Here is a 23,000-nt window from a genome sequence, read left to right as displayed (position 1 = left end):
AAGTTTATACATTTCATATTTTGTGTAAGAAGTCAACATTATAATCAATGTTAAAGACTTCAGGCTGTTTTAAGTACCTACTTCTATAGAAATTGTAGTAGCGTTGACCGTCGTCTCAGCCCTCTTTAAATGTCAGAAAAACATTTACATTTCATTTAATTATCTCTAAATGCCCGTTGCACAATACATTTCCCTAACGAACCTCCAACACAACACGGGGTTTAATTGTCATCTTACATCAAAAACACGTAAGGAAACTTCACGAGCCATTTCAACCTCAATCACCTTCGCAATAGGATGCACATTCGGCTAGCACTGGAGCATATTTAACCTCAATTACCGACTTGCACGAGATATTTAAACGTATTTAAATCTATTGCTCGCTTGCATTGACAGTATAGTGTCAGAGCGAGACAAAAGTATATTTAAATAACTTTAAATGTCTCGTGCAATTCCCCTTTTTATCCTGTACCACTGTAGCACTAGATTTTAACCGTAGTCACCAGCTATTTTCACCTCCACAGTCCTCTAAACAAGGTCAGTTACAGTCGGCTAGCAGTAGCCCTCTCAACTCGCAACAGTTGGCCAGCACTGGCTTTTAACCTAAGTCTCAAGCTACTCGTATATCCACCTCCACGGCCCTGGAATCAAAGTACAGTCGGCTAGCTCTGCATTGTAACCTAAGTCACGAGCCGTTTCCACGTCTAAAGCCCTCTCAACTCGGTACAGTCAGCTACCAGCAACCCTCTTAACCAGATACAATGGGCTAGCAGTGGATCTCACTAGCCGTTTCCCCTCTAGAGCCCTCCTGACCAGGTACAGTGGGCTAGCAGTGGAACTCACTAGCCGTTTCCCCTCTAGAGCCCTCCTGACCAGGTACAGTGGGCTAGCAGTGGAACTCACTAGCCGTTTCCCCTCTAGAGCCCTCCTGACCAGGTACAGTGGGCTAGCAGTGGAACTCACTAGCCGTTTCCCCTCTAGAGCCCTCCTGACCAGGTACAGTGGGCTAGCAGTGGAACTCACTAGCCGTTTCCCCTCTAGAGCCCTCCCCCCAGGTACAGTGGGCAACCAGCCACCCTCCTAACCAGGTACAGTCGGCTACCAGCAACCCTCCTAACCAGGTACAGGGGGCTAGCAGTGGAACTGCTGCTGCGTGATGGCGGACAGGTCCTTCATGAGCCCCTCCAGGTTCTGCATCTCGCGCTGCAGCCGCTCCGTGGAGCGCGAGGGGGTGAGGGGCTCGAGTTCTTCGGAGCAGTGGGGGACGGCGCCACCTAGTGGAAGAAATGGGGTAGGAAATGTATAAGGTGTGTTTGATTTTGTGTAGGTACTTAGACCTGGTTTCACCATGCTCTGTTAGATCACTAAGGGGCGTTAGTTACATTGTGGTTGTTGACTTTGGACACATCAGTCAAGAACTAAGTAATGTAACAATGATTTAAAAGAGTATCGGGTAAATAATGCACATTATAATGTAGGTAGGTTACATAACCATTAAAGAATAAGACGACCGAATGGCGTAGTGGTTAGTGACCCTGACTACTGATTCCCGGCTGGGGCAGATATTTGTTTAAACACAGATATTTGTTCTCGGGTCTTGGATGTGCCCGTAAAATGGCAATAGACCCGCCCCCTATTACATTGGGACTAACATAACACTCTGGCGAAAAGTGGGTGCAGCAATGCACCTCTGCCTACCCCGCAAGGGAGTACATTAGTACAAGGCGTGAGTGCGTGTTTTTTTTTTTTTTTTTAAGAATAAGTATGATGTTATTAAGGTTTTAAGGAAACAAATTAAAATAACTATCTATACTTTGTAAAATAAATCAAGAGCCCTATGAAAGCTGTAAAATCCATACATTTCTCCGTTTTCATGGGAAAACGAACTTAATTTACCAGAAGGATTTGTCGAACCAACGTCATAGGATTCACGCTATATTACAAAGTAAAACTATAAATGAGAATGTAAATGGATCTTTGCATGAACTTACCTAATTGTAATCTATTAGGAATATGTCCGGGCGACGAGTTATTACTCTTCTTGTAGGGAGACGTCTCTCTCACACTACCTGCAAACAGAAAGCAAGTAATTTAACACAAGCCTTACAAAGAACCACATTTTTAAGATAAAACAAGGTAACCAGGGTGCCGACGACGTTAATTTTCACTCATACAATAAATTAGACTTCTGTACACTTTTGATAACACCCGCCAACTATTTTGCTTTACATAGACTGCTCTATGAGTTTCCTTTATGGATGGGGGAAAGTGTTTGCGCTGGGGCGGTATATGAACCTACTACATAGAGTGTGTAATGAGTAGTAGGTATACTATGCCGAAAGGGGGTAACACGATCGGGGGGTTAATCTGAACAACTTTTGTTCTAAGACGTGTGGGTGGAAGTGACTTTCGGCTTAGTATACCACTTTTGTAACAGCCTGTATACGTATCTGTTCTGCTGACAGCACCAGGGCCTATGACGGGCTAACGTGGCAATTCGATACTATTGTCGATACTACACAAACATATAGAAAAAGAACAGCGCTAACGTAGTCACTTTTGGAACTAATAAAATTTGCCTTACATTTTGACAGTGATAGTTGACCATACGCAACATAAACGGAGGTTCGAAAATCTTATAATCGCCATACTGTACAGTGTACATACCTGTGCCATCGAGCGTGTGAGTGAAGCTGTGCATGGAGGAGGGCGCGCAGGGGGCGAGCGCGGGGGCGCGGGGGGCGCGCGGCAGCGACCCCGCCGTCGCCTCGCTCGAGATCGAGTCGCGGCTGGAATGAGAAGGTTAATAAGTTAAAAATAACAGTTGAAATAAAAACAAAAGATCTAAATACGGGCCTTCATGCCTACTCATTCACACTAAAGTGTGATAGGTATTTAGAAAGGAAGAGTTGGTAAGCATGAACTTCAGTTGTATTCAAAGATAATTCAGCCCATTACAGCGCTGCGCTACATTTCATATTTAAGTTCTGTTTAACTTGAAATACTCATGGTATAAGTGTACGGGACAAACTCAGAAGCTATCCTATCAAACCTAGAACATAAAATACGGTAACTACATTAAATGTTGGCAAGACCATAAATCATTGACAATACATAAGTATCTTTTACCAGAATAACAATAACTACTCACTGTGTATAATGCCCCAGCGGCTCATACGCCACATACTGCCCTCTTTCTCTCGCCGCGCACGCGTAGATGTCGCCCCCGCCCCCCACACCGCCCCCGAGGCCGGGGGCGCCCGGCGTGGGGGCGCAGGCCGAGCCTAGCGGGCATGTGCCTGACCCACCTGGGGAGAGAAAACAGGGTTAATTTATACTACAATGGAGGTAATATTATGAAGAGGATAGATTTGTTAATTACTCTTTCATGTAAAAACTATTGAACAGATTTTCATGAAACTTGGCATGGAGTAAGTTTAAACTCTGCATTGATACATAGGCTAGTTTTTACCCCGTAATTGTTACAGAAACACCTTGTAGGAAGAGAAAATTAGAGAAAAACTAGTGTTTTATAAAGTCTGTAGTCTAGTTGGTGAGAATGGCGGCTCTAATTATTCGGGATAGGTGCATCTCACACAGTAACGCGGGGTTCCATTCTCGGTCGAGGCAGATGTGTGTCAAACACTAATGTATAGTCAGCTATACACTTTTGTGCCTTGTCAAAATCACAAACATTGACGGTTTGATATGTAAATAGTTTCACAAGGCACACAAGTGTATAGTAAGTATAGCTATTTATGTAAATGACCATATTATGTATGAAATAATACGTACAGGGCGCGGGAGGGGGGTGCAGCGGGGCGAGGGACGCCAGCGACGACTGCGGGGAGCCCAGCGAGCCCGCCGCGAACTGAAACATACAACACATTATGTCATATTATGTAACTACATGGTTTTGATAGCAGTGTAAACACTTTAGGCTGCCTTACCAAAAGGCAAATTGAAGGCCACTGTATGAATTAGCTTCTAGTGTTCACAGTCTGCTTGCTTTGTGCTCACTTTACACTATGGCGATACGTGCGCCTTGATTGAGCAATTTGTTTACTGGGAACGCAGCCTTACTACAAGGATATGTACCTACGTATATATAGTCCTTACAAAATACACATTCACAATTTCACACAGAAGTGGATAGCATACATGTTCTGGTGATTTCAACGCGCCTTTTAAGTGGTCTCTGACTCTGACAGTCTCTCTCAAACAGCTAGCGACTATTGTCTTGTCTGATGATGATGATGATGCTGCTCAGTCTACATACCTGGTCCTGGTGAGTCAGCGGGTGCTGCGGGCGGTGGGGGCGGCGGTCGCACGTCGCCGCGCAGCCCGCGCCCACGCCGCTCATCGCTGTGGGATAGAGAAAAGTTGTATTAGATTTGATTTTTAGTCATAAAAAGTTCCACGTTTTTAGTCGGTAATATTCTGATGCGTTGTTAAGTTTACTTTCATTCGTGTGAAACACGAATGAAAGTAAACTTAACAACGCATCAGAATATTATTAGAATATTATTGTGTACATTCTCGCGAATGTACACGTTCTGTGCACTTTTTACTTTAAATACATCATAATATCGCCTCTTTATAATCACCAAGGGATAATCTACGATTAACTTCACTTTGTCTTTACGTTAATTTTTAAACACTTTTCCTTTTATGGCGTGATACCGTCAGCGAAAGTAGTTTTCCAGTTTCATGATAACTTAATTTGATACAACTAACCCATGGGTACTTCACTTCATAGATACTTCACTTACACACACTCTTGTGCGAAGCGGACGTGTTACGCGAAATTATTAAATTAATACATCTAAAGGGAAATAAGATTAGTGTTTATTACGTGGTGAATAGGGTTCACAATCCATCAGCGAGCATCGGAGTAGCCTACAAGAAGACCTTGCGCGTGCGTTGACACGAGGCGGGCCGACAGGTGCTATCTCTGTTCCACCTGTGCGGCTAGCGGTGCGAACTATCTCTCTCTGGCAACATCGAGTCGTTGACCCAGTAACCCAGTATGCAGCGCGCGTGAGTTGAACATTATTCTTACGTACAAATAAATGGAGGCAATTAATTGTAATGCTTGCGGGAAAACAATTGGTACCCCGGATATCTCACTGGAATGTAGCGGATGTCATGAACCCTTTGACTTGGAATGTGTCAACATAAGTCAGGCAACTTTTGAAGCTTTCTCCCAGGAAGCTAAAGATAATTGGACATGCCCAATATGCATAAGCGCGCGACCTAAAGGAGGCAATCTAAACACTCCAATACGTACTTCCATTGAGGGCTGGAATACAACATATGTGTCCGAGAGTAGTATGGCGATAACCGATCTAACCGCTATGGATATTGGCAACGTAAACTCGATTCGTGGCGATCGTGGAGGTAGCCTTAAAAATGATTCGCTTACCCAACTACACGATAACCTTCTCGACGGTAATTTATCGGATCTGCTACTAGGAATTCAAAATGAACTTCAGATTCTTAGGACTCAAAATAAGGAAATATTACCTCTTAGACAGGATGTCCAACGGCTTACCAATGTCGTAAAAGATATGGCTGAGTCAATAAATGAATTAAAAAAGTCATTGGAGGACCGCGATAGGTACATAGTCGACATAGAAAGCAGGGTGTCCCAGTCGAATATATTATCGAATAAGACCTATGCTGATACGATCGTTAAGTCGAAAAAGGATAATATCACAAGACCTAACATATTACCTAAGCAACCTGTAAGTGTGAGTCTAGATATCGAACCTAAATCACTCGGTCAATCGGCTAAAACCCAGTCCGGACAGCGAGAACTATCGAACCGACCGTCCTTTTCCGCCGTTTTGTCTTCGCGCGGTAACAACGTAGCCGGTAGTTCGAATGACGCGGCGGCCAGTAAACAAACCGGTTCTGGCACCACAGAATGTAGGCAGAAGAGCAGTGCCGATGAAGGATGGCACCTAGTGCAAAATAGCCGGAAAAGAAGTAGCTTTACCGAGGTAAAAAAAGGAGGCAATACTAGTAGTAACTTAAAAGGTACGGAGCGCAGGAAATACCTACACGTTTGGCGTTTACATAAAACCACAACGGAGGAAGAATTGACTGAGTTTGTTGTTAGTGTTGTCCAAAATGAGGTGAAAATAAATAAGATAAAAACCAAAACTGAACGGGATTACGCGTCATTTATAATAGGAGTACCGGAAAGTTCTTATAATAAATTATGTCAGTCAGAAGTATGGCCGGTAAATGTTGAATTTGCCGAATGGATTTGGTTTCGGAAAGAAAGGCCCAGCAATGGGCCAAGCGAAGCCAAACTATAAAGCGCAGAATCCAGCGAAGGGAGCTCACAATCGGAATAAAGAAGTGCATATTTTTTATCAAAATGTCCGCGGGCTCAGAACGAAGCTAGATTTATTCAGAAACAATTTAGTAGCGAGTTCTTCAGATTTATTTGCGGTCACAGAAAGTGGGTGTAACAACTCTATTTTCGACTCAGAGATTATTCCACAAGGATTTAATATAATTAGATGTGATAGAAGTGATGGGCGCAAGCAAGGTGGCGCGTTTTTAGTGGCCCAACACAACTACGTCTTAAAAAACTTAGTGATAAGTGATGTAGATATAGACTCTGAGGTTTTTGAACTTGTATGCTGTTCAGTATCGAGTAAGAATAGAGTGAACATTGTCTTATGTGTATGTTACATTCCTCCTAATAGTTCAAATTGTAGTTATAATAAGTTATTTAGTATTATCGAACAGCTAAGTGTGAAACATAGCAATTTGTTAGTTATAGGTGATTTTAATATGAGTTCTTGCTCTTTAGAAACAATGAATAATTTTGAGTACTTTTTATCCTTTTGTGGATTCACTCAGCATAACTTTGTTCGTAACAGTAATGGCCGTTGCTTAGATTTAGTTTTAAGTACAGGGGGTATTGCGTCGGTGACGGTGGGTCTGTCGGAGGAGCCGCTGGTGCCGGTGGACGCGCACCACCCGCCGCTCGCAGTGCGCCTGCGCCTGCGCCCGCCCGCGCGCCCCGCGCCTCCCGCGCCTGCCGCGCCTCTCGCCCCCTCCCGCGACTCCTTTTGTAAATCTTGGAACTTTTACAAAGCAGATTTCCGTTCACTGTATTCTGCGATTGCTAATATTGACTGGTCTGACCTATATCTTATAAGGGATGCTAATGAGGCGGTTGATGTTCTGTATTCTAGGCTAAACAAGGAAATAGATAAGTTCGTGCCCAAAAAAGGGTTAGGTGCATACAAAAATAAATATATTTACCCTGATTGGTATACAGCAGACCTCATCAAGGATATTAAGATGAAGGGGAGACTTCACAAAGAATACAAGGCCAGCGGTTCTAAAGAAGATTATCTTCTTTTTGCAAAGGTTAGAACCAGAGTTAAGGAAAAAATACATAGGGACTATAGCGCATACCAAGATAAGTTACAACGTGAATTTGCACGCGAACCGAAGTCCTTTTGGAGGTTTGTTAAATCTAAGAGTAAAAGTTCAAATAAATCTAGGCTTGAAAAGGATGGGACGGCTTTAAACGACGAAGAGTGTGCTACTGAGTTCGCTCGGTACTTTCACTCAGTTTACTGTGATCGAGCGCCTGAATTATCAGCGTCGCAGGCGTCGCGCGCGGGCGGCAGTGAGGGCGCGGCGCGAGTGCACTTGCAGGCGCTAGCGCCGGCCGCCGTGAGCGACGCTCTGCGGGCGCTCGCGCCCAAGCGAGCGGTTGGACCGGATGGCATTCCACCATACTGTAGTGTAGGGTAGCTTCATAAAGTACATGAGTTAGTCTTGCAAATAAACTGGTTGAGTGAACAGCGTATTTTATTTACTACAGTGGCGAACGAGGATTAAAAATATCAAAAATGGCCGGCAAGTTAAACGAGTTTGATATTAGTTCGGGAAATTGGCGAAATTACTGCGAAAGAATTGAAATGTACTTTGTAGTTAATGACGTGAAGGAGGTTTTAAAAGTGCCGACATTAATCGCGTGTGTGGGTGAAGCGACTTACGAGCTAATGGTGAACTTGTGCAGCCCGAATAAACCGAAAGATAAGAGTTTTAGTGAATTAATTAAACTCGTCGGTGATCACCTGCAACCTAAACCTTCAATTTTAGCCGAACGATTTAGGTTTAGGCAGTGTCGGCAGGCGTGTGACGTAACAGTGTCATCGTATGTGGCGGTTTTAAAGAAAATGGCGATGAATTGTGATTTCGGTACCACTTTAGACGATAATCTACGGGATCAATTCGTGTGCGGGATAAATAGTGACACTATACGGCAACGGTTATTTGCGGAAGACGGTATAAGTTTTTCGAAAGCAGTGCAGCTAGCGAACACAATAGAGGCGGCCAACAGAGATGCGCACGCGGTCGAGGCGGCGCAACGGCCATCGGCTGACGTGCACCGGGTGCAGGCGGCGGGGTGTGCAGCCTGCGGAGACACGCGCCATCGCTGGGCCGAGTGTCGGTTCCGCTTGTTCGAGTGCAGCAAGTGTCGGAGGACCGGCCACCTGAGGAGAATGTGTCCCGACGAGGCAGCCGCGGGCGCGAGCATGGCGCGGGGCGGCAGCGCAAGACAGCCGGAGCCGGCACAGCCACCGGCGGCAGGCGGCAGCAGGGGCGGGTGGCGCGGCCGCGGCTCCTGGCGAGGCCCGCGGGGCGGCGGCGGCGCGGGGCGGCGGCGCGGGGGGCGCTGGCACCAGCCCACCCACCACCTGCGGGACGAGGACCCGGCGGCGGCGGAGGACCGCGCCCAGGACGGGGAGCAAGAGGACGACGAACCCGTGTATCAAATGTCACTGAGGAACTATCAGCCGGTCAGTTTAAACATTTTAGTAAATAATGTTGTGTTGAAAATGGAGATAGATACAGGTTCTGCTTTATCTTGTATTAGCAAACAAACCTATGAGGCATGTTTCCCCTCAGTACCCCTAAGAGAATGTGTACTTAGTTTGACCTTTTATGATGGCTCCAAAATTAGGCCATTAGGTTACCTGGAAGTTCAATGCACATATAAAGGCTTATCTAAAACACTAGATTTATATGTTATAGATAAGGGAACGACATCTTTGTTAGGACGACAGTGGCTCACAGAATTGATGGTTGATATACCTAAATTTAATTTAAATAACTTGTCCGCTTCTCCAACTGTACCAAACATAAATAAACATGTGAATGATATCCATTCCAGATATAATGAATTATTCGAAGGGGGACTAGGGCGTTTCACGGGCGGGGCGGCGCACTTGGTGGTGAAGGCGGGCGCGACGCCGGTGTTCTGCCGCGCGCGGCCGCTGCCGTACGCGCTGCGGGCGCGCGTGGACGCCGAGCTCGACGCCATGCTGGCCAGCGGGGTCATCGAACCCGTCGAGTCGTCGGACTGGGCCACCCCGCTGGTGATAGCCAACAAGCCGGATGGCTCCTTGAGAATATGTGCGGATTACAAGGTGACCCTTAACCCTTACTTAGCTGTCGATAAATATCCTGTGCCAAAAATAGAAGATCTATTCACGAATCTAAATGGCAGTAGTCTGTACAGCCGGATTGATTTATCACAAGCATATAACCAAGTTGAATTAAACGATCCGCAAAAATACACAGTTATTAATACACATCGTGGGTTATTTAAGTACAATCGTTTGGTCTATGGTCTGGCATCTAGTCCCGGAATATTTCAACGATTAATGATAAATTTATTTAAGGATATACCTAATGTAGTGATATTCTTGGACGACATATTAATAGCAAGTTCGACATTAGAATCTCACATCGAAACATTGTATAAAGTTTTAGATCGCATTAGAGATTACGGTTTGAAGATAAAAAAACAAAAGTGCGTATTCTTTACGAATGAAATTAAGTTCCTGGGATATATAATCGATAAAAATGGTATTCGAGTGGACCCGGAGAAGGTTAGGTCGATCCTGGAAATGAGGGCCCCAAAGGATTTGTATGAACTTAGGTCATTTTTGGGAATGGTCAATTTCTACGGGAAATTTATTAAGAATTTAAGTTTTATCTTAGCTCCTCTATATGAGTTACTTAAGAAAAATAATTCTTGGATATGGGGCAGGAAACAAACGGAAGCGTTCGTAACAATCAAAAACCTTCTGTCTAGTACAGGTGTGTTAGCGCACTACGACCCCTCGCAGGAGGCGGTGGTGACGTGCGACGCGAGTGCGCACGGGCTGGGGGTCGTGCTGGCGCAACGCGACGCGGCCGGCGCCGAGCGAGCCGTCATCTATGTGTCGCGCGCACTCACGCCCGCTGAAATCAATTATAGCCAAATACACAAGGAAGCGTTAGCTATTGTGTTTGCAGTTACGAAATTACATCAATATTTATATGGGCGTCATTTCACATTGAGAACTGATCATAAGCCTCTTGTGAGCATTTTCGGCCCCGGGAAGGGTATTCCAAGTATGACTGCCAGTAGGTTACAAAGATGGGCATTAACGTTATCAGCGTACGATTTTAACATAGAATATGTCAGTACAGATAAAAATACGGCGGATTGTTTATCGAGAATGATCTCGGCACACAAAAGTGATAGCGTCAAGTTAGGTGAACAACCGGAGCAGACCTATTTACACTTTGCGTCCGATGCGCTATTATTAGATTATAATGACCTTAAAAAAATTACTCAACGGGACCCATTGTTAAGTCGGGTAATTAGTTATGTAAAAGACGGTTGGCCAAAAGAAACGGAAATAAAAGAATTAAAACCATTTTTCAATCGGAAAAACGAGATTTATATAGAATTAGGATGTCTGATGTGGGGTCACAGAGTCATAATTCCATCAGAATGCCGTTCTAAAGTATTGAAAGAATTACATGACTCACACATGGGGGTAACAAAAACAAAAGCAATTAGTCGAAGTTATGTCTGGTGGCCGGGGATAGACGAAGCGATAGCAGAAACGTGTGCGCGATGTGCGGTGTGCGCCGCCGTGGCCGACGCGCCGCCGGCCCACGCGCCGCGCGCCTGGCCGTGGCCGGACAGGCCCTGGACCCGCCTGCATCTAGACTTCATGGGACCCATTGCAGGGCACACCTATCTAGTCTTAGTTGACTCTTGTACAAAATGGATAGAAGTAATTAAAATGGTTTCGACGTCAGCAAAACAAGTTATAATTAAATTAAGAGAAATTTTTGCTACTTTTGGCCTGCCAAAACAGGTGGTAAGCGACAACGGCCCGCCCTTCACCAGCATGGAATTCAAAGATTTTTTGTCAAGTAACGGAATTACGCAAACCTTTTCGGCTCCTTATCACCCGGCATCAAACGGATTAGCCGAAAATGCCGTACGTACTTGTAAAAAAGTTATAAAGAAAGCTTTATTAGAAAAAGTTGACCCTGAAATTGCCTTATGTAGATTTTTATTGTTATATCGGAATACAGAACACTGTACCACTGGGGAAAGTCCCGCTCAGCTGTTGCAAGGTCGTACATTGCGGACCAGGCTTGACAAGCTAAAGCCAGATAGGGAGCAGCACGTACAAGCGGCACAACAGCGCCAGCTGGCGGCGGCGGGCGGCGGGCGGCGAGCCGTGGCGCCGGGCCAGGCCGTGTGGTGCCGCGACTACCGCGCCACGCAGGGCACGCGCTGGAGCCCCGGGGTTGTCGTCGATAGGCTTGGTACTACGGACTACAATGTCAGACTGGTAGATGGAACGGTAATACATAGACATATAGACCAATTAAAAATCCGGCCAGTAGGAGAGGAAGAACCCTCAGACAATACAGCATCACCTTACTTAGCCAATACAGTGGTATCTCCGCTCATATTCCCAAGTGAGTCACCGGGGGTAAGCGCAGACTCGGGTCCGCCGGGGGGGTCTCGGCGCACGAGCGAGGGCGAGGGGCGGGGGTCGCCGGCCGCGCCTGCACCACAGCAAAGCCAAGCTCCCGCGCCCGTGGAACGTCGTTACCCATTAAGAGACCGTAGGCCTCCTGTTCGTCTCGGCATAGATATAGACGATTTATTTTGTATAGCATAGTTAAATGTAAGCAGCTCTGTTATTAATTATTAAGGTCTAATCACTGTCTGTCTCGATATAGATATTATATAAGTAAACTATTTATTTTGTATAGCATACTTTATCAATGTAAACAGCTCTAAATGAGTCATCACCTGTGCCCTTGTCGAGAAAGAAGAAGTTAGGTACCTACCTACCGAATGCAAGTTTGTAATCTTCCAACTAGTTATTATGAAAAGTAGGATATAAGTTATATGTTTAGTTAGTAGTGTACCTGGTTACAATTTATATGTATAAGTAAAATATAAGTTTGTTAGTATTCAGACTATGTTAGTATTTAAGGGTGGAGGTGTAGTGTAGGGTAGCTTCATAAAGTACATGAGTTAGTCTTGCAAATAAACTGGTTGAGTGAACAGCGTATTTTATTTACTACACATACCTAGTTAGAGACTGCCGCGAGGTGCTGGTGGGCCCGCTCTGTCACATTTATAATATATGTCTAGAGAGTTCCACGTATCCAGACTGTTGGAAATTGACTAGAGTCATCCCGGTGCCAAAGGGCAGCGGAGGAACTGACGTCAAAGACTATAGACCGGTGGCTATTCTTTCCACATTTTCTAAGGTCTTCGAATCCGCTCTATATAAGGTTATTTATACAGAGATTAAAGGACAACTGAGTGATGCTCAGCACGGTTTCCGCTCAGGATGTAGCACTACCTCGAATCTTCTGAACTTTGTCACTGCCATAACACCACAAGTAGATCAGAGAGTGCAGGTCGACGCGGCCTACTTCGATTTTTGTAAGGCCTTTGACCTAGTTGATAATGACGTGCTTCTTCTAAAATTGGCAAGAGCAGGATGCACTCCGAAGACGCTGGAATTCTTTGCGAGCTATTTAATAGATCGCAAACAGTACGTACAATGTGGAAACCATTACTCAGACCCTTACCGCACGCTATCCGGAGTAAGTCAGGGAAGCAACCTGGGGCCATTGCAGTTTATCATTTTAATCAATGATCTGCCTGAAGTCGTACAATCTTCGGGTTGTCTATTGTTTGCAGACGATCTCAAGTTGTTCGCCCCAATTTCATGTCAGGATGATCAGATTCGCTTCCAGCAGGACATTAACAATGTCGAGAAGTGGAGTCGTGAGAATAAACTGTCTTTCAATGGTTCCAAATGCTGCGTAATTACTTTCAGTCGAAGTAAAAATCCGGTACAACATCAGTACACTCTAGGGGGGAGCCCAATGGAGAGAGTAACCTCGGTACGGGACCTCGGCGTGCGAATGACTTCGGATTTATCGTTCAAGGAACATATAACGGGAGTATGCAAACAAGCGTTTAAGACTTTGGGTTTTGTGCTCAGAACAGTTAGAGGTTTTAAAAATATCACGGCCATTAAAGCTCTATTTAATGCTTTAGTTCGTAGCAAACTAGAGTTCAACGCCGTAGTGTGGGCTCCTAGTGAAGTGAAGTACAGTAGCATGATTGACAAGATTCAGAATAAATTCATACGTTTTCTCTACATGAAACTGTACGGAGTCTATCCCGGATACCCACTGTTGTACCCAACTCTATTCGTGCTAGGAATGGTAGGTTACAATAGGTTGGAAGTTCGTCGTGATCTGGCGTTGACATCATACCTTTTTAGGATATGGAGAGGAAAGACTGGCAATCCCAGTATACTTCAGCAGCTGCGGCTGACGGTGCCTAGCAATTCTTTAAGATCGCGTAAATCCCGCACGTTTGCTGCACCCTGCGGCAGGACCGCCCTGCTCCGGCAGGCGCCCGTCACCCGCGCGATACACCTCTTGAACAGGATCGATGATAGGACGGACATTCATCATTGTCCGCTGAGTGAATTCACGAAAGTTGCTTTGTTTGTTATCTGTTACGGATAGGGAGGCTCCTGTATTTTAATTGTTTGTTTTTAAATGTTATTGGTTGTGGGTCTAGCTCTAGACCTTAAATTATTATTAAGTATATAAAATTATGTTAAGTAGCTACACTATTGAATTGGTTGTAACTGTAATAATAGTGTTAGTTTTTTGTAAATAAATAAATAAAAATAAAATAAATAAAATATTCCCGCCATCAACTAAGACTGTGTGTCTGTTTGGCTGCGCCACATGTCATTGACCCAAGTACTCGTAACTAACATACCTACTTATCTGAACAAATCCATTTTCATTCCGTCACATATCACACACACCCCCAAAAAAGCAACTCAAAGTCAACAAAAGCAAACAAAAACAAAAGTAAACTCATACGCGTGTAATCATATCTCCTGCGGCTGCCGCTAGAGGACTCTGCTCGTAGTACGGCCGTCTCGTCGCTGTCGGAGCCGCCGCACGAGGCTGACCAGCGGGAGTCTAGGGGGAAAGGTTGAGGGGGAGGTAAAACAAAATAATAATTAAAAAAAAAACAAAATGATAAAGAATAAGGTAATAAAAAAGCGGATATACAAAGACATGTCACCTAAAATTTACGTGGTGCGGCAAAAATTGTTCATTATACTTCTACATGAATAAAAAAACCGGCCAAGTGCGAGTCGGGCTCGCGCACAGAGGGTTCCGTAGCAGCAAATATAATATTACAGTTAAATCAACCTATCTCAAAAACTATAAGAGATACTTTGATCAAACCAAAAATCGTTGAAAGAGTTAATTAGCATGCATCACCTCTATTTTTTTTTAGAATTTTATACCCCGTAGTTATAAAAATAGAGGGGGGGGGACATACTTTTTACGACTTTGAGAGCTGATATCTCAAAAACCGTTCACTTTAAGAAAAATGTTTTTTAGAAAACTTTATATCATTTTAAAAGACCTTTCCATTGATACCCCACACGGGTATGTACATCGAAAAAAAAAATTTCATCCCTCAGTTACATGTATGGGGGGCCCCACCCCCAATTCTTTTTTTTACTATTTAGTGTCATATTTTTGTAGCGATTCATACAACACATATTCCCATCAAATTTCATCACTGTAGTACTTATAGTTTCCGAGTAAATCGGCTGTGACAGACGGACAGACGGACAGACGGACAGACGGACATGACGAAACTATAAGGGTTCCGTTTTTGCCATTTTGGCTACGGAACCCTAAAAACTAGAAATTCCCACTTTTAAACAACGTTTAACGGCTGTTTAGAATAGCGCATTTTACAGCGCTAAATATCTGCTCAACACTATCTGTAGGTCTTTTGTGTTAAAGCCAAAGCCCTAGGTGAAATAAGAAAGTGCGTTAATGGATCTATTAATATAGTTCCGTCGACTGCCGCTAGAGGACTCTGCGTGCAGCACCGCTGTCTCGTCGCTGTGCGGGGAAATGAATAAATAAAAAACAAAAATAAAAAAACCTAAAAAATAATAAGTTCATAAAGGAACGACATAATATTATGTACATTTCCGGCACATATCGGAAAAATTATCAATAAAATGTCCTTTTTTGAGAAAACAATAAATAAGAAATGAAATAGCAAATAAATTAAAACAGTCGAATCAATAGAAACCGCAGTGTAGCCCGCTGGATCGTAGATTTTAAACAATCCTGTAGTGGTTTTTAGAAAGGCCGATGATATACTGTTTTAGCGTTCCTTCAAGACCTATGTTCAACAGTGGACAATTCTGATGCAGAAGGTACACTCACCGACATAAGTGGGCTCGTAGCTTCATCGGTCGAGTTTTATACAGGTACACTCACCAACACAAACGGTACACCCGTGGCCTCGTAGTGTCTGCAGTTAAGCTTGGTGAACTCACAGACACAAATGGCTCACTCCTAACCCCACATTCTCCATGTACACTCACCGACATAAGTAGGCACATAGTGGCGGCGGTCGAGCGAGGCGGGCACGGGGGGGCGGGGCGGCTCGTACTCCGCGGGGGGGCGCAGGGTGAGCGTGGACGAGACCAGCGCGTTGCCGTCCACGCTGCCCGCTGATACTGGGGGGAGGGGTAAACGGTTAGTTTAGAAAGAAAGGTAATCAAACTGAGAAAACTTTTTGGGTGCACAAAATAGTATCAGAGGCTTTTATACAGTTGTTTCAGCTCCATGTGCAATCCTTGCATGGATCGCAAGACGAACACGACAAAATGAGAGAAAAGTCAATCTCAAGGGCGCGCCATGTGAGTGATTCCATACGCATCTTGCGTGCCATGCTAGGTATGCCGGTAGTGTGTGTGTGAGAGAGATATGTGCAGTATATCGTACTCTTACTGACGCTTCTGTATTCTTTTGTCGAGCTGCTTGTGTTCTATCTGCATATCTAACGCGGAAGGCAAGACATGTACGACATAACTTGACAAGTCAATAAAGAGCGCCATCGAGGAAAAACTTTAGCCATATTTTGTCCCGCGCGTCTTGCATCCCATGCCGGTGGAGTGTGTGAGAGAGACAGGTGCAGTATAGCGTACTCTTACTGGCGCTGCTGTGGAGGCTCTTGTCCAGCTGCTTCAGCTCCATCTGGTCGTGGTGGATCCACAGGTCCGGGGGCTTGATCCCGGCCGAGGCGGAGGATTTCTGGTATGTGCTGAGGAAGATAATGATGGGCATTAGTATTGGATATGTTATGTAGCTGTAAGCACAGGTATTTTAATATTCACATGATGGTTAGATAACGAATATAAATATAACGAATTGACATAGTGATTCTTTATATGCATGGTTTCCAGGTAAAGACTTATTAATAATGAAATAAAAACAATACAGTAAACTATTGGACTGTATTCTCTCACATGGCACAATTTCTATTGTGAGAATGTCGAATTATCTCCATATATCGGCGCAGCGATACCGGTTCACTAAAAGATAATGTCGGGTTAGCGCCATCTATCGTCCATTTTCTACAACGACACCTCTATCATCCTCTTTCCCTTACCTTCGTATCGGCTCATGTGGCGCGGGCCTCCTACAGCACAGCGACAGCGCCAGGGCGGCGGCTAGAGCCAGCACCGCCAGGGCGCCGCCCGCCGACGCCCAGAGCCAGGCGGAGGTGGCGCCGGAGAGGCCGCCGCCTTCGTTGCTGTCTGTACGGGTAGGGAAAGGGGGTGGTGAATAATAGAATATAATATTTTTTATTTCAGACATAAGACCATAGTTGTGTTAGTATCAATTTGACTTATTATCTAGGTTAGTTACATATTTATTTACAAATATGTATATTGGGATTTATAGGGCTATGGACTCTTACCCAGTAATGAGTGTTTTTTTTTTTCTGTAGGAAATCTGTTGAATTTTGATGCCCTGTAAGGCTAGATGGTCATAAGGGAAGGGGCGAAAAAGTAGATTAACAAGAACGGCATAGGGCGACTGAAGTAAGCGTAGAAAAGCGTCTTCGCAGGAAAGACATAGCCAGCCAGATTATTCAGTCGCTGACAATCCTAAATGTAGTGTTATCTATGTCTATATTCGCACGATCTGCATAACAATGATCCTAAATATGCCATTTCAGATTAGTTTCCCTGCTGGCGTTGATATAGGTAATCTATTTATGTTTTTGTTAATGTACCTTCTCCAGTGGTGAATGAGATGAGCTGCGTGAAGGGCCCTAGCCCGGCGGAGTTGCGAGCTTGTAGCTTGAAGAAATACTTCGTTCTGAAATAACAGTTTCAAAGTTAGCCATGTGGTTTAGTAAAATACAGCATTTTACTATGTATCTGTAATATTGCGGCCATCTTCTCAGTAGAAGTTCTTAAACATGATTGCTGTAAAATTTATTACACTATCATAGCTTTCTATTGAATGCTTGAAGAAAATATCGGCACCGTAGCCAAGGCGTTAGTGAAGCGGCTTCCGAAGCTTGGGGCCGCTGGTTATCTGTGTGATGAGCATTTCTGTTTGCTTTGTGTCTGGTTGTAATTTATCTATTTAATATGTATCTATCTATGTATTTGCGAAGATATATCAGCTGTCCTCCACCCATATCACAGGTTCTGCCTAGTTTGGGGTCAGATGTCCGTGTGTGAGTTGTCCCCACAGTACCTGGCCCGCAGGCGGTCCACTCACGTACATTATCACTACTCCTGTAGACAACATACAGTCGGCCGACTGGTGTAGTGACCCTGACTGCTATACCGAAGGTCACGGGTTCAATTCCCGGCTGGGGCAGATATTGCCACAGATATTTGTACTCGGGTCTTTAATATGTATCTATCTATGTATTTGCGTAGATATATCAGCTGTCCTCCACCCATATCACAGGCTCTGCCTAGTTTGGGGTGAGATGTCCGTGTGTGAGATGTCCCCCCAGTACCTAGCCTGCAGGCGGTCGGGCCCGCCGCCACGCGCCCGCCGCCACGTACATTATCACAGGTTCTGCCTAGTTTGGGGTGAGATGTCCGTGAGTGAGATGTCCGTGTGTGAGATGTCCCCCAGTACCTGGCTCGCAGGCGGTCCACGCAGGTGCTCCGGCGGTCCCCCAGCACCGCGCTGGCGGTCCACTCCGCGCCCGCCGCGCCGCCCGCGCCCGACGCCACGTACATTATCACAGGTCCTGCCTAGTTTGGGGTCAGATGTCCGTGTGTGAGATGTCCCCTCAGTACCTGGCCCGCATGCGGTCCACGCGGGTGCTCCGGCGGTCCCCGAGCACGGCGCTGGCGGTCCACTCCGCGCCCGCCGCGCCGCCCGCGCCCACCGCCACGTACATTATCACAGGCTCTGCCTACTTTGGGGTCAGATGTCCGTGGGTGAGATGTCCGTGTGTGAGATTTCCACAGTACCTGGCCCGCAGGCGGTCCACGCGGGTGCTCCGGCGGTCCCCCAGCACCGCGCTGGCGGTCCACTCCGCGCCCGCCGCGCCGCCCGCGCCCGCCGACACGTACATTATCACGTAGCCTGGAGGATAGTAAAGATGAAAATGATTTAGTTTAAATGACTAGTTACTTATACAGTCCATGAATGATGAAGGGAAGAAACGGATAGAGCTACATGACCTAGAGGTTGCGCAATGTACAATGCAAAAAGAATTTGATCTGTTATGTAAATGGGCGCACGACGTTGGTTTATCCATCAATTATGAAAAAACTAAGTTAATGCACATTCACTCATCATACCTAAAATCTAGCATTACACCAACAATCGTAGCCCACGAACATAACTGTATGCATCTTCAACAAACACCATGTGATTGTAAGCCTCTTGAAATTGTAAAACAACATACCTACCTTGGCCTAGTAATAGACGATAAATTTAATTGGGGTCCGCATGTGGACCATGTGTGCAATAGGTTAAGAGCTATATTGGCTAAGATTAAAATTCTAAAACAAAAGATACCATACAACACCTTGAGATTACTATACTTGTCCATGGCAGACTCAATAATAAACTACGGCATAACGAGTTATGGCTATACCTATAAAACATACCTAAAACGTATTTATAACATCCAAACCAGACTGTTAAAAACAATAGTACCATTAAAAATTAAATATGAACACTTGTTCCAATATTGTAAAGTAATGAGTGTATATGATAAAGTAAAACTTGCAATTGTATGTGATAATCAGAATAAGATACAGTCACTTAACTTAAAGAAGAGATATGGTAGCCTACGAACTCTGCCAAAAACACCCACATTTAATATACCTAATTGTAATAACGAATACGGAAGAAGAATTTGGACGTACAGCCTACCCCATATATTAAACTCACTACCAAAAACTTTAATAAATAATGTAAGAGATGTAAATCCAAAGCAAGTTCGAAGTTTACTTAAACGTTACTATATATATGACAGATATAAGAAAGAAGGGGATGTACGTGCAGATAATTCACATCCAGAATGATAATTTTATTGTACTATGTTTGTATTGATAAGGCACTTAATTATAACCACATAGTTATGTAAATGAGGGCAACCTTCCCAGAGATAAAAATCTCAAATATGTAAAGATTAAACCCGGGAATTACTAATTTATCCAATTAACCTTTTTTATGAAATAAACAGTTCAAATTTTAAATATTTTTTTTTTTTTACATAACAAAAGCAGAAATGATGATGCAATCAAAAAGCGGTCCAGAATATAAATGCGTAACCTGCTTCAGTGCACAAAAAGCGATAGGTACCATTCGCAGTCTATCTATTTGTAGTGATATGGCGCTTGCGAGATCTCTATTTCATTTGTCACTGGCCTAAAGAAAGTTAAGACCTGTTGAGGTTAAGTGAGTGACTCCGGGATCGGTGGTAAATAACGTACGCCAAACTCTCTACTGAATTTCTACACATAGTAACCAAATTACATTTCTGAATTGTGTGAGCAAAATTACGTGCGCAAGACGACCAGCGTCTGCGCATTGTTCGCTACTGGAAGTTACCAAAAAGCTTACATTGCGAAACGTTACTAAAACATGTTTCACCACAATTTTTATAGATCAGTGCTAGCTTCTTTACTCACCAGTAATAATCCCATTAGGCTTGGCCGGTGCCCCCCAAGTCAGCTCGACAGCCGACCCCCGCCCCCCCGGCGCCTGCGGGGGCGCGGCGCGGGGGTCGCGCGGGGGGGATGCGGGGGGCGCTTCCAGCGTCGTGTTGGTGACTAGCATGGACCAGGCGGACTCGCGGTCTCCTGTGGAGGGAATGAGGTGAGTTAGTGAATGAAACCCAGACTTGAGGGCCTTAAATGTTGCTGCATTTGAATGACAATACAAAGAGCCATTTCCAAACGGAGAGCAGTATGTAAACTATTGACATACTTGTCATACTTTAACTTGGACTTTTTTTTATGAATACACACTTTTGAATTTGATGGTCGATAAGAATGAATGAATGCGAGGAAGTCAACTGGAAACTAGACGGCTAGACAAACTTTTTAAATCTTTTTCGTGGCGGGATTTGGCACCTGAGCGCAGCAAGGGCACTAATAGGCAATGCTACTAAGAAAGCCTTTTTCATTCCTCTTGTAACTCTTAGGAAATTCTTTACTACTTTCAGAGTGATCATAAATATTAAATACTAATACACTCACGGGCTGTGAAAAAGTTCCACTCACAAAATGCCGACACCAAACAACCCCAATTTTTTCTAATATTTATTTTAAAATTTTAACAAAATATTGCCGTTTTTTAACCGACTTCAAAAAAAGGAGGAGGTTCTCAATTCGTCGGGATCTTTTTTTTTTTTTTTATATATTTTTTTATGTATGTTCACCGATTACTCCGCCGTTTATGAACCGATTTTGAAAATTCTTTTTTTGTTGTATTGGGTTGAGCTCCCAGGTGGTCCCATTTTTTTTTCAGAATTTTATCTCACCCCCAAGGGTGGGTAAAGGGGTAAAAACAGGGTATGAATTTCCATTTTGGGCACATATTAACCGATTCTAATGAAATTAAGAACGTAAATATAGTTCTTATAACAAAAAAATATGATGGTGACCTTGAGCTGATCTGATGATGGAAACGGAAGGCAGTCAGGGGAACTCCTCAACGGTATATAGCAACTACTTCGTGTTTAGGCTTGAATGATTCGTATTGATTAGTAGGACTTTTTGGTATCATTTGCACCTTACTTTTGATTGAAAATTATTACAAATAAACTAAAAACTATTAAATAAAATAATAATTAAAAAAATTAAAAAACCGACTTCAAAAAACCACTAAAATGTAAGAAATAATTTGAGGTTTACACAAATTCTACTCGTATGAGACAGTACAAATATACCTAAGCAGGAACTGTTCTTTTTTGATGTTGGTGCCATATTTCTTCAGATTACTTTGTCACCGCACCAACATCAAAAAAGAACAGTTCCTGCTTAGGTATATTTGTACTGTCTCATACGAGTAGAATTTGTGTAAACCTCAAATTATTTCTTACATTTTAGTGGTTTTTTGAAGTCGGTTTTTTAATTTTTTTAATTATTATTTTTTGTTGGTTATATCCTGATGCTCAGTTAAATGTACTTAAATCTTGCAGACGGCGTCATTAAGCTAGCCTTTTCCATTTAGGAGTAACTTGGTGCTTTTCTCAGTGGAACGGTGGAACCTTTAAATTTCAGTGTAATAACATAGAATAACAAGTACAGTAGTACTACACTCGCGAGCAACCAAATCGACTCAAGCCTTCACGGCGCACATATACATTGATTTTCCTAAAACGATAAATGGTAAATATAAAAGTGATATGTCATTCGAAAGCTGAAGAATTAGGCTTTCAATTAAGATCAATACCATAAAAAAAAACTAAGCGCAGATTTAATGACGCATTTTAATTGCCCGTCAGTGTTAATTACCTCATTAGGAATCCACGCCTTGCGCTACCTGATCCCGCTATAAAACCTTTCCACATCCGGTGTACCTTATCAGTCGCTTGTTGCAAGTTGACCGGTACACATCTCGTTGCATTGTATTCCTTGTTTTCGCAAACCCATGGATACCACACCAGAAGAAGCTGCTCAAGTTGTTGCCTTGCTGCAACAAGGGTTAAGTCAGCGAGCAGTCGCTGCCCAGCTCCACTTGAGCCAGTCTGCTGTATCCCGAGTATACAGACGGTTCCAAGAGACTGGTGCCTTCAATCGAAGACCAAGAACGGGCCGCCACCGCTGCACTTCAGAGAGAGACGACCGCTTCATTGTCTCAACCTCGCTGCGCAATCGACACCTTACGGGCGTTGATGTGCAGCAAGAACTGAGACGTGTACGACAAGTGGCTGTCAGCGAGTGGACAGTGAGAAGACGCTTGAAGGAAGCCAACTTGACACCAAAAAGACCTGCATCAGGCCCCAAATTGACTGCAGGCCACCGACAAGCGCGTCTTCAGTTTGCTCGAGAGCATCTCGATTGGAGCATTGCGCAATGGCGGTCGGTCCTGTTTACTGATGAGTGCAGAGTGTGTCTGCATGGCAGTGACAGGAGAGGCCGGGTCTACCGGCGTCCGGGGGAACGATTTGCCCAATGTTGTTTCGCTGAAACAGTAGCATATGGCGGCGGTTCCTGCATGATGTGGGCTGGTATTTCTCTAGAGGGAAAAACCGCACTTGTTTTCGTGCCTGGAGGCGGCCG

The 23,000-nt window shown here is 44.3% G+C and overlaps 2 protein-coding genes across 3 annotated transcripts in view; one reads left to right on the top strand and one right to left on the bottom strand.

The window, feature by feature from the left end:
- Positions 1–1,090: 1,090 nt before the first annotated feature.
- The window catches only part of LOC105392019 (neogenin), a 135,112-nt gene continuing 113,202 nt past the window's right edge, over positions 1,091–23,000 (bottom strand). Inside the window, exons 22-33 of the mRNA XM_048622425.1 lie at positions 20,403–20,573; positions 18,729–18,843; positions 17,519–17,604; positions 16,889–17,036; positions 16,425–16,540; positions 15,819–15,953; positions 4,280–4,365; positions 3,796–3,871; positions 3,152–3,308; positions 2,668–2,789; positions 1,992–2,069; positions 1,091–1,274 (exon numbers count right to left, since the gene is read on the bottom strand). Coding sequence (XP_048478382.1) covers positions 1,132–1,274; positions 1,992–2,069; positions 2,668–2,789; positions 3,152–3,308; positions 3,796–3,871; positions 4,280–4,365; positions 15,819–15,953; positions 16,425–16,540; positions 16,889–17,036; positions 17,519–17,604; positions 18,729–18,843; positions 20,403–20,573 — 1,433 coding nt within the window. The 3' untranslated portion in view covers positions 1,091–1,131. The remainder of the gene's footprint in view (positions 1,275–1,991; positions 2,070–2,667; positions 2,790–3,151; positions 3,309–3,795; positions 3,872–4,279; positions 4,366–15,818; positions 15,954–16,424; positions 16,541–16,888; positions 17,037–17,518; positions 17,605–18,728; positions 18,844–20,402; positions 20,574–23,000) is intronic.
- On the top strand, positions 7,769–12,415 carry LOC119692412 (uncharacterized protein K02A2.6-like). Of its 2 annotated transcripts, none has more exons than XM_038113013.2 (2): positions 7,769–8,840; positions 9,215–9,355. In XM_038113013.2, the coding sequence occupies exons 1-2, from the start codon at positions 7,887–7,889 to the stop codon at positions 9,218–9,220; spliced, it is 960 nt and encodes a 319-aa protein (XP_037968941.2). In that variant the 5' UTR covers positions 7,769–7,886; the 3' UTR covers positions 9,221–9,355. The 2 variants fall into 2 exon arrangements, with proteins under 2 accessions (XP_037968941.2, XP_037968940.2); XM_038113012.2 differs by having other exon boundaries at positions 8,703–8,840; positions 9,215–12,415.

The sequence above is a fragment of the Plutella xylostella genome, chromosome 2 (genome assembly GCF_932276165.1).
Source record: "Plutella xylostella chromosome 2, ilPluXylo3.1, whole genome shotgun sequence".
Lineage (NCBI taxonomy): Eukaryota > Metazoa > Arthropoda > Insecta > Lepidoptera > Plutellidae > Plutella > Plutella xylostella.
This window is presented reverse-complemented; position numbering and strand designations above follow the sequence as displayed.

Excerpts from the sequence above, each read along its gene's own strand:
- LOC119692412 (XM_038113012.2), top strand. The coding sequence starts at position 9,363 with ATGCTGGCCAGCGGGGTCATCGAACCCGTCGAGTCGTCGGACTGGGCC.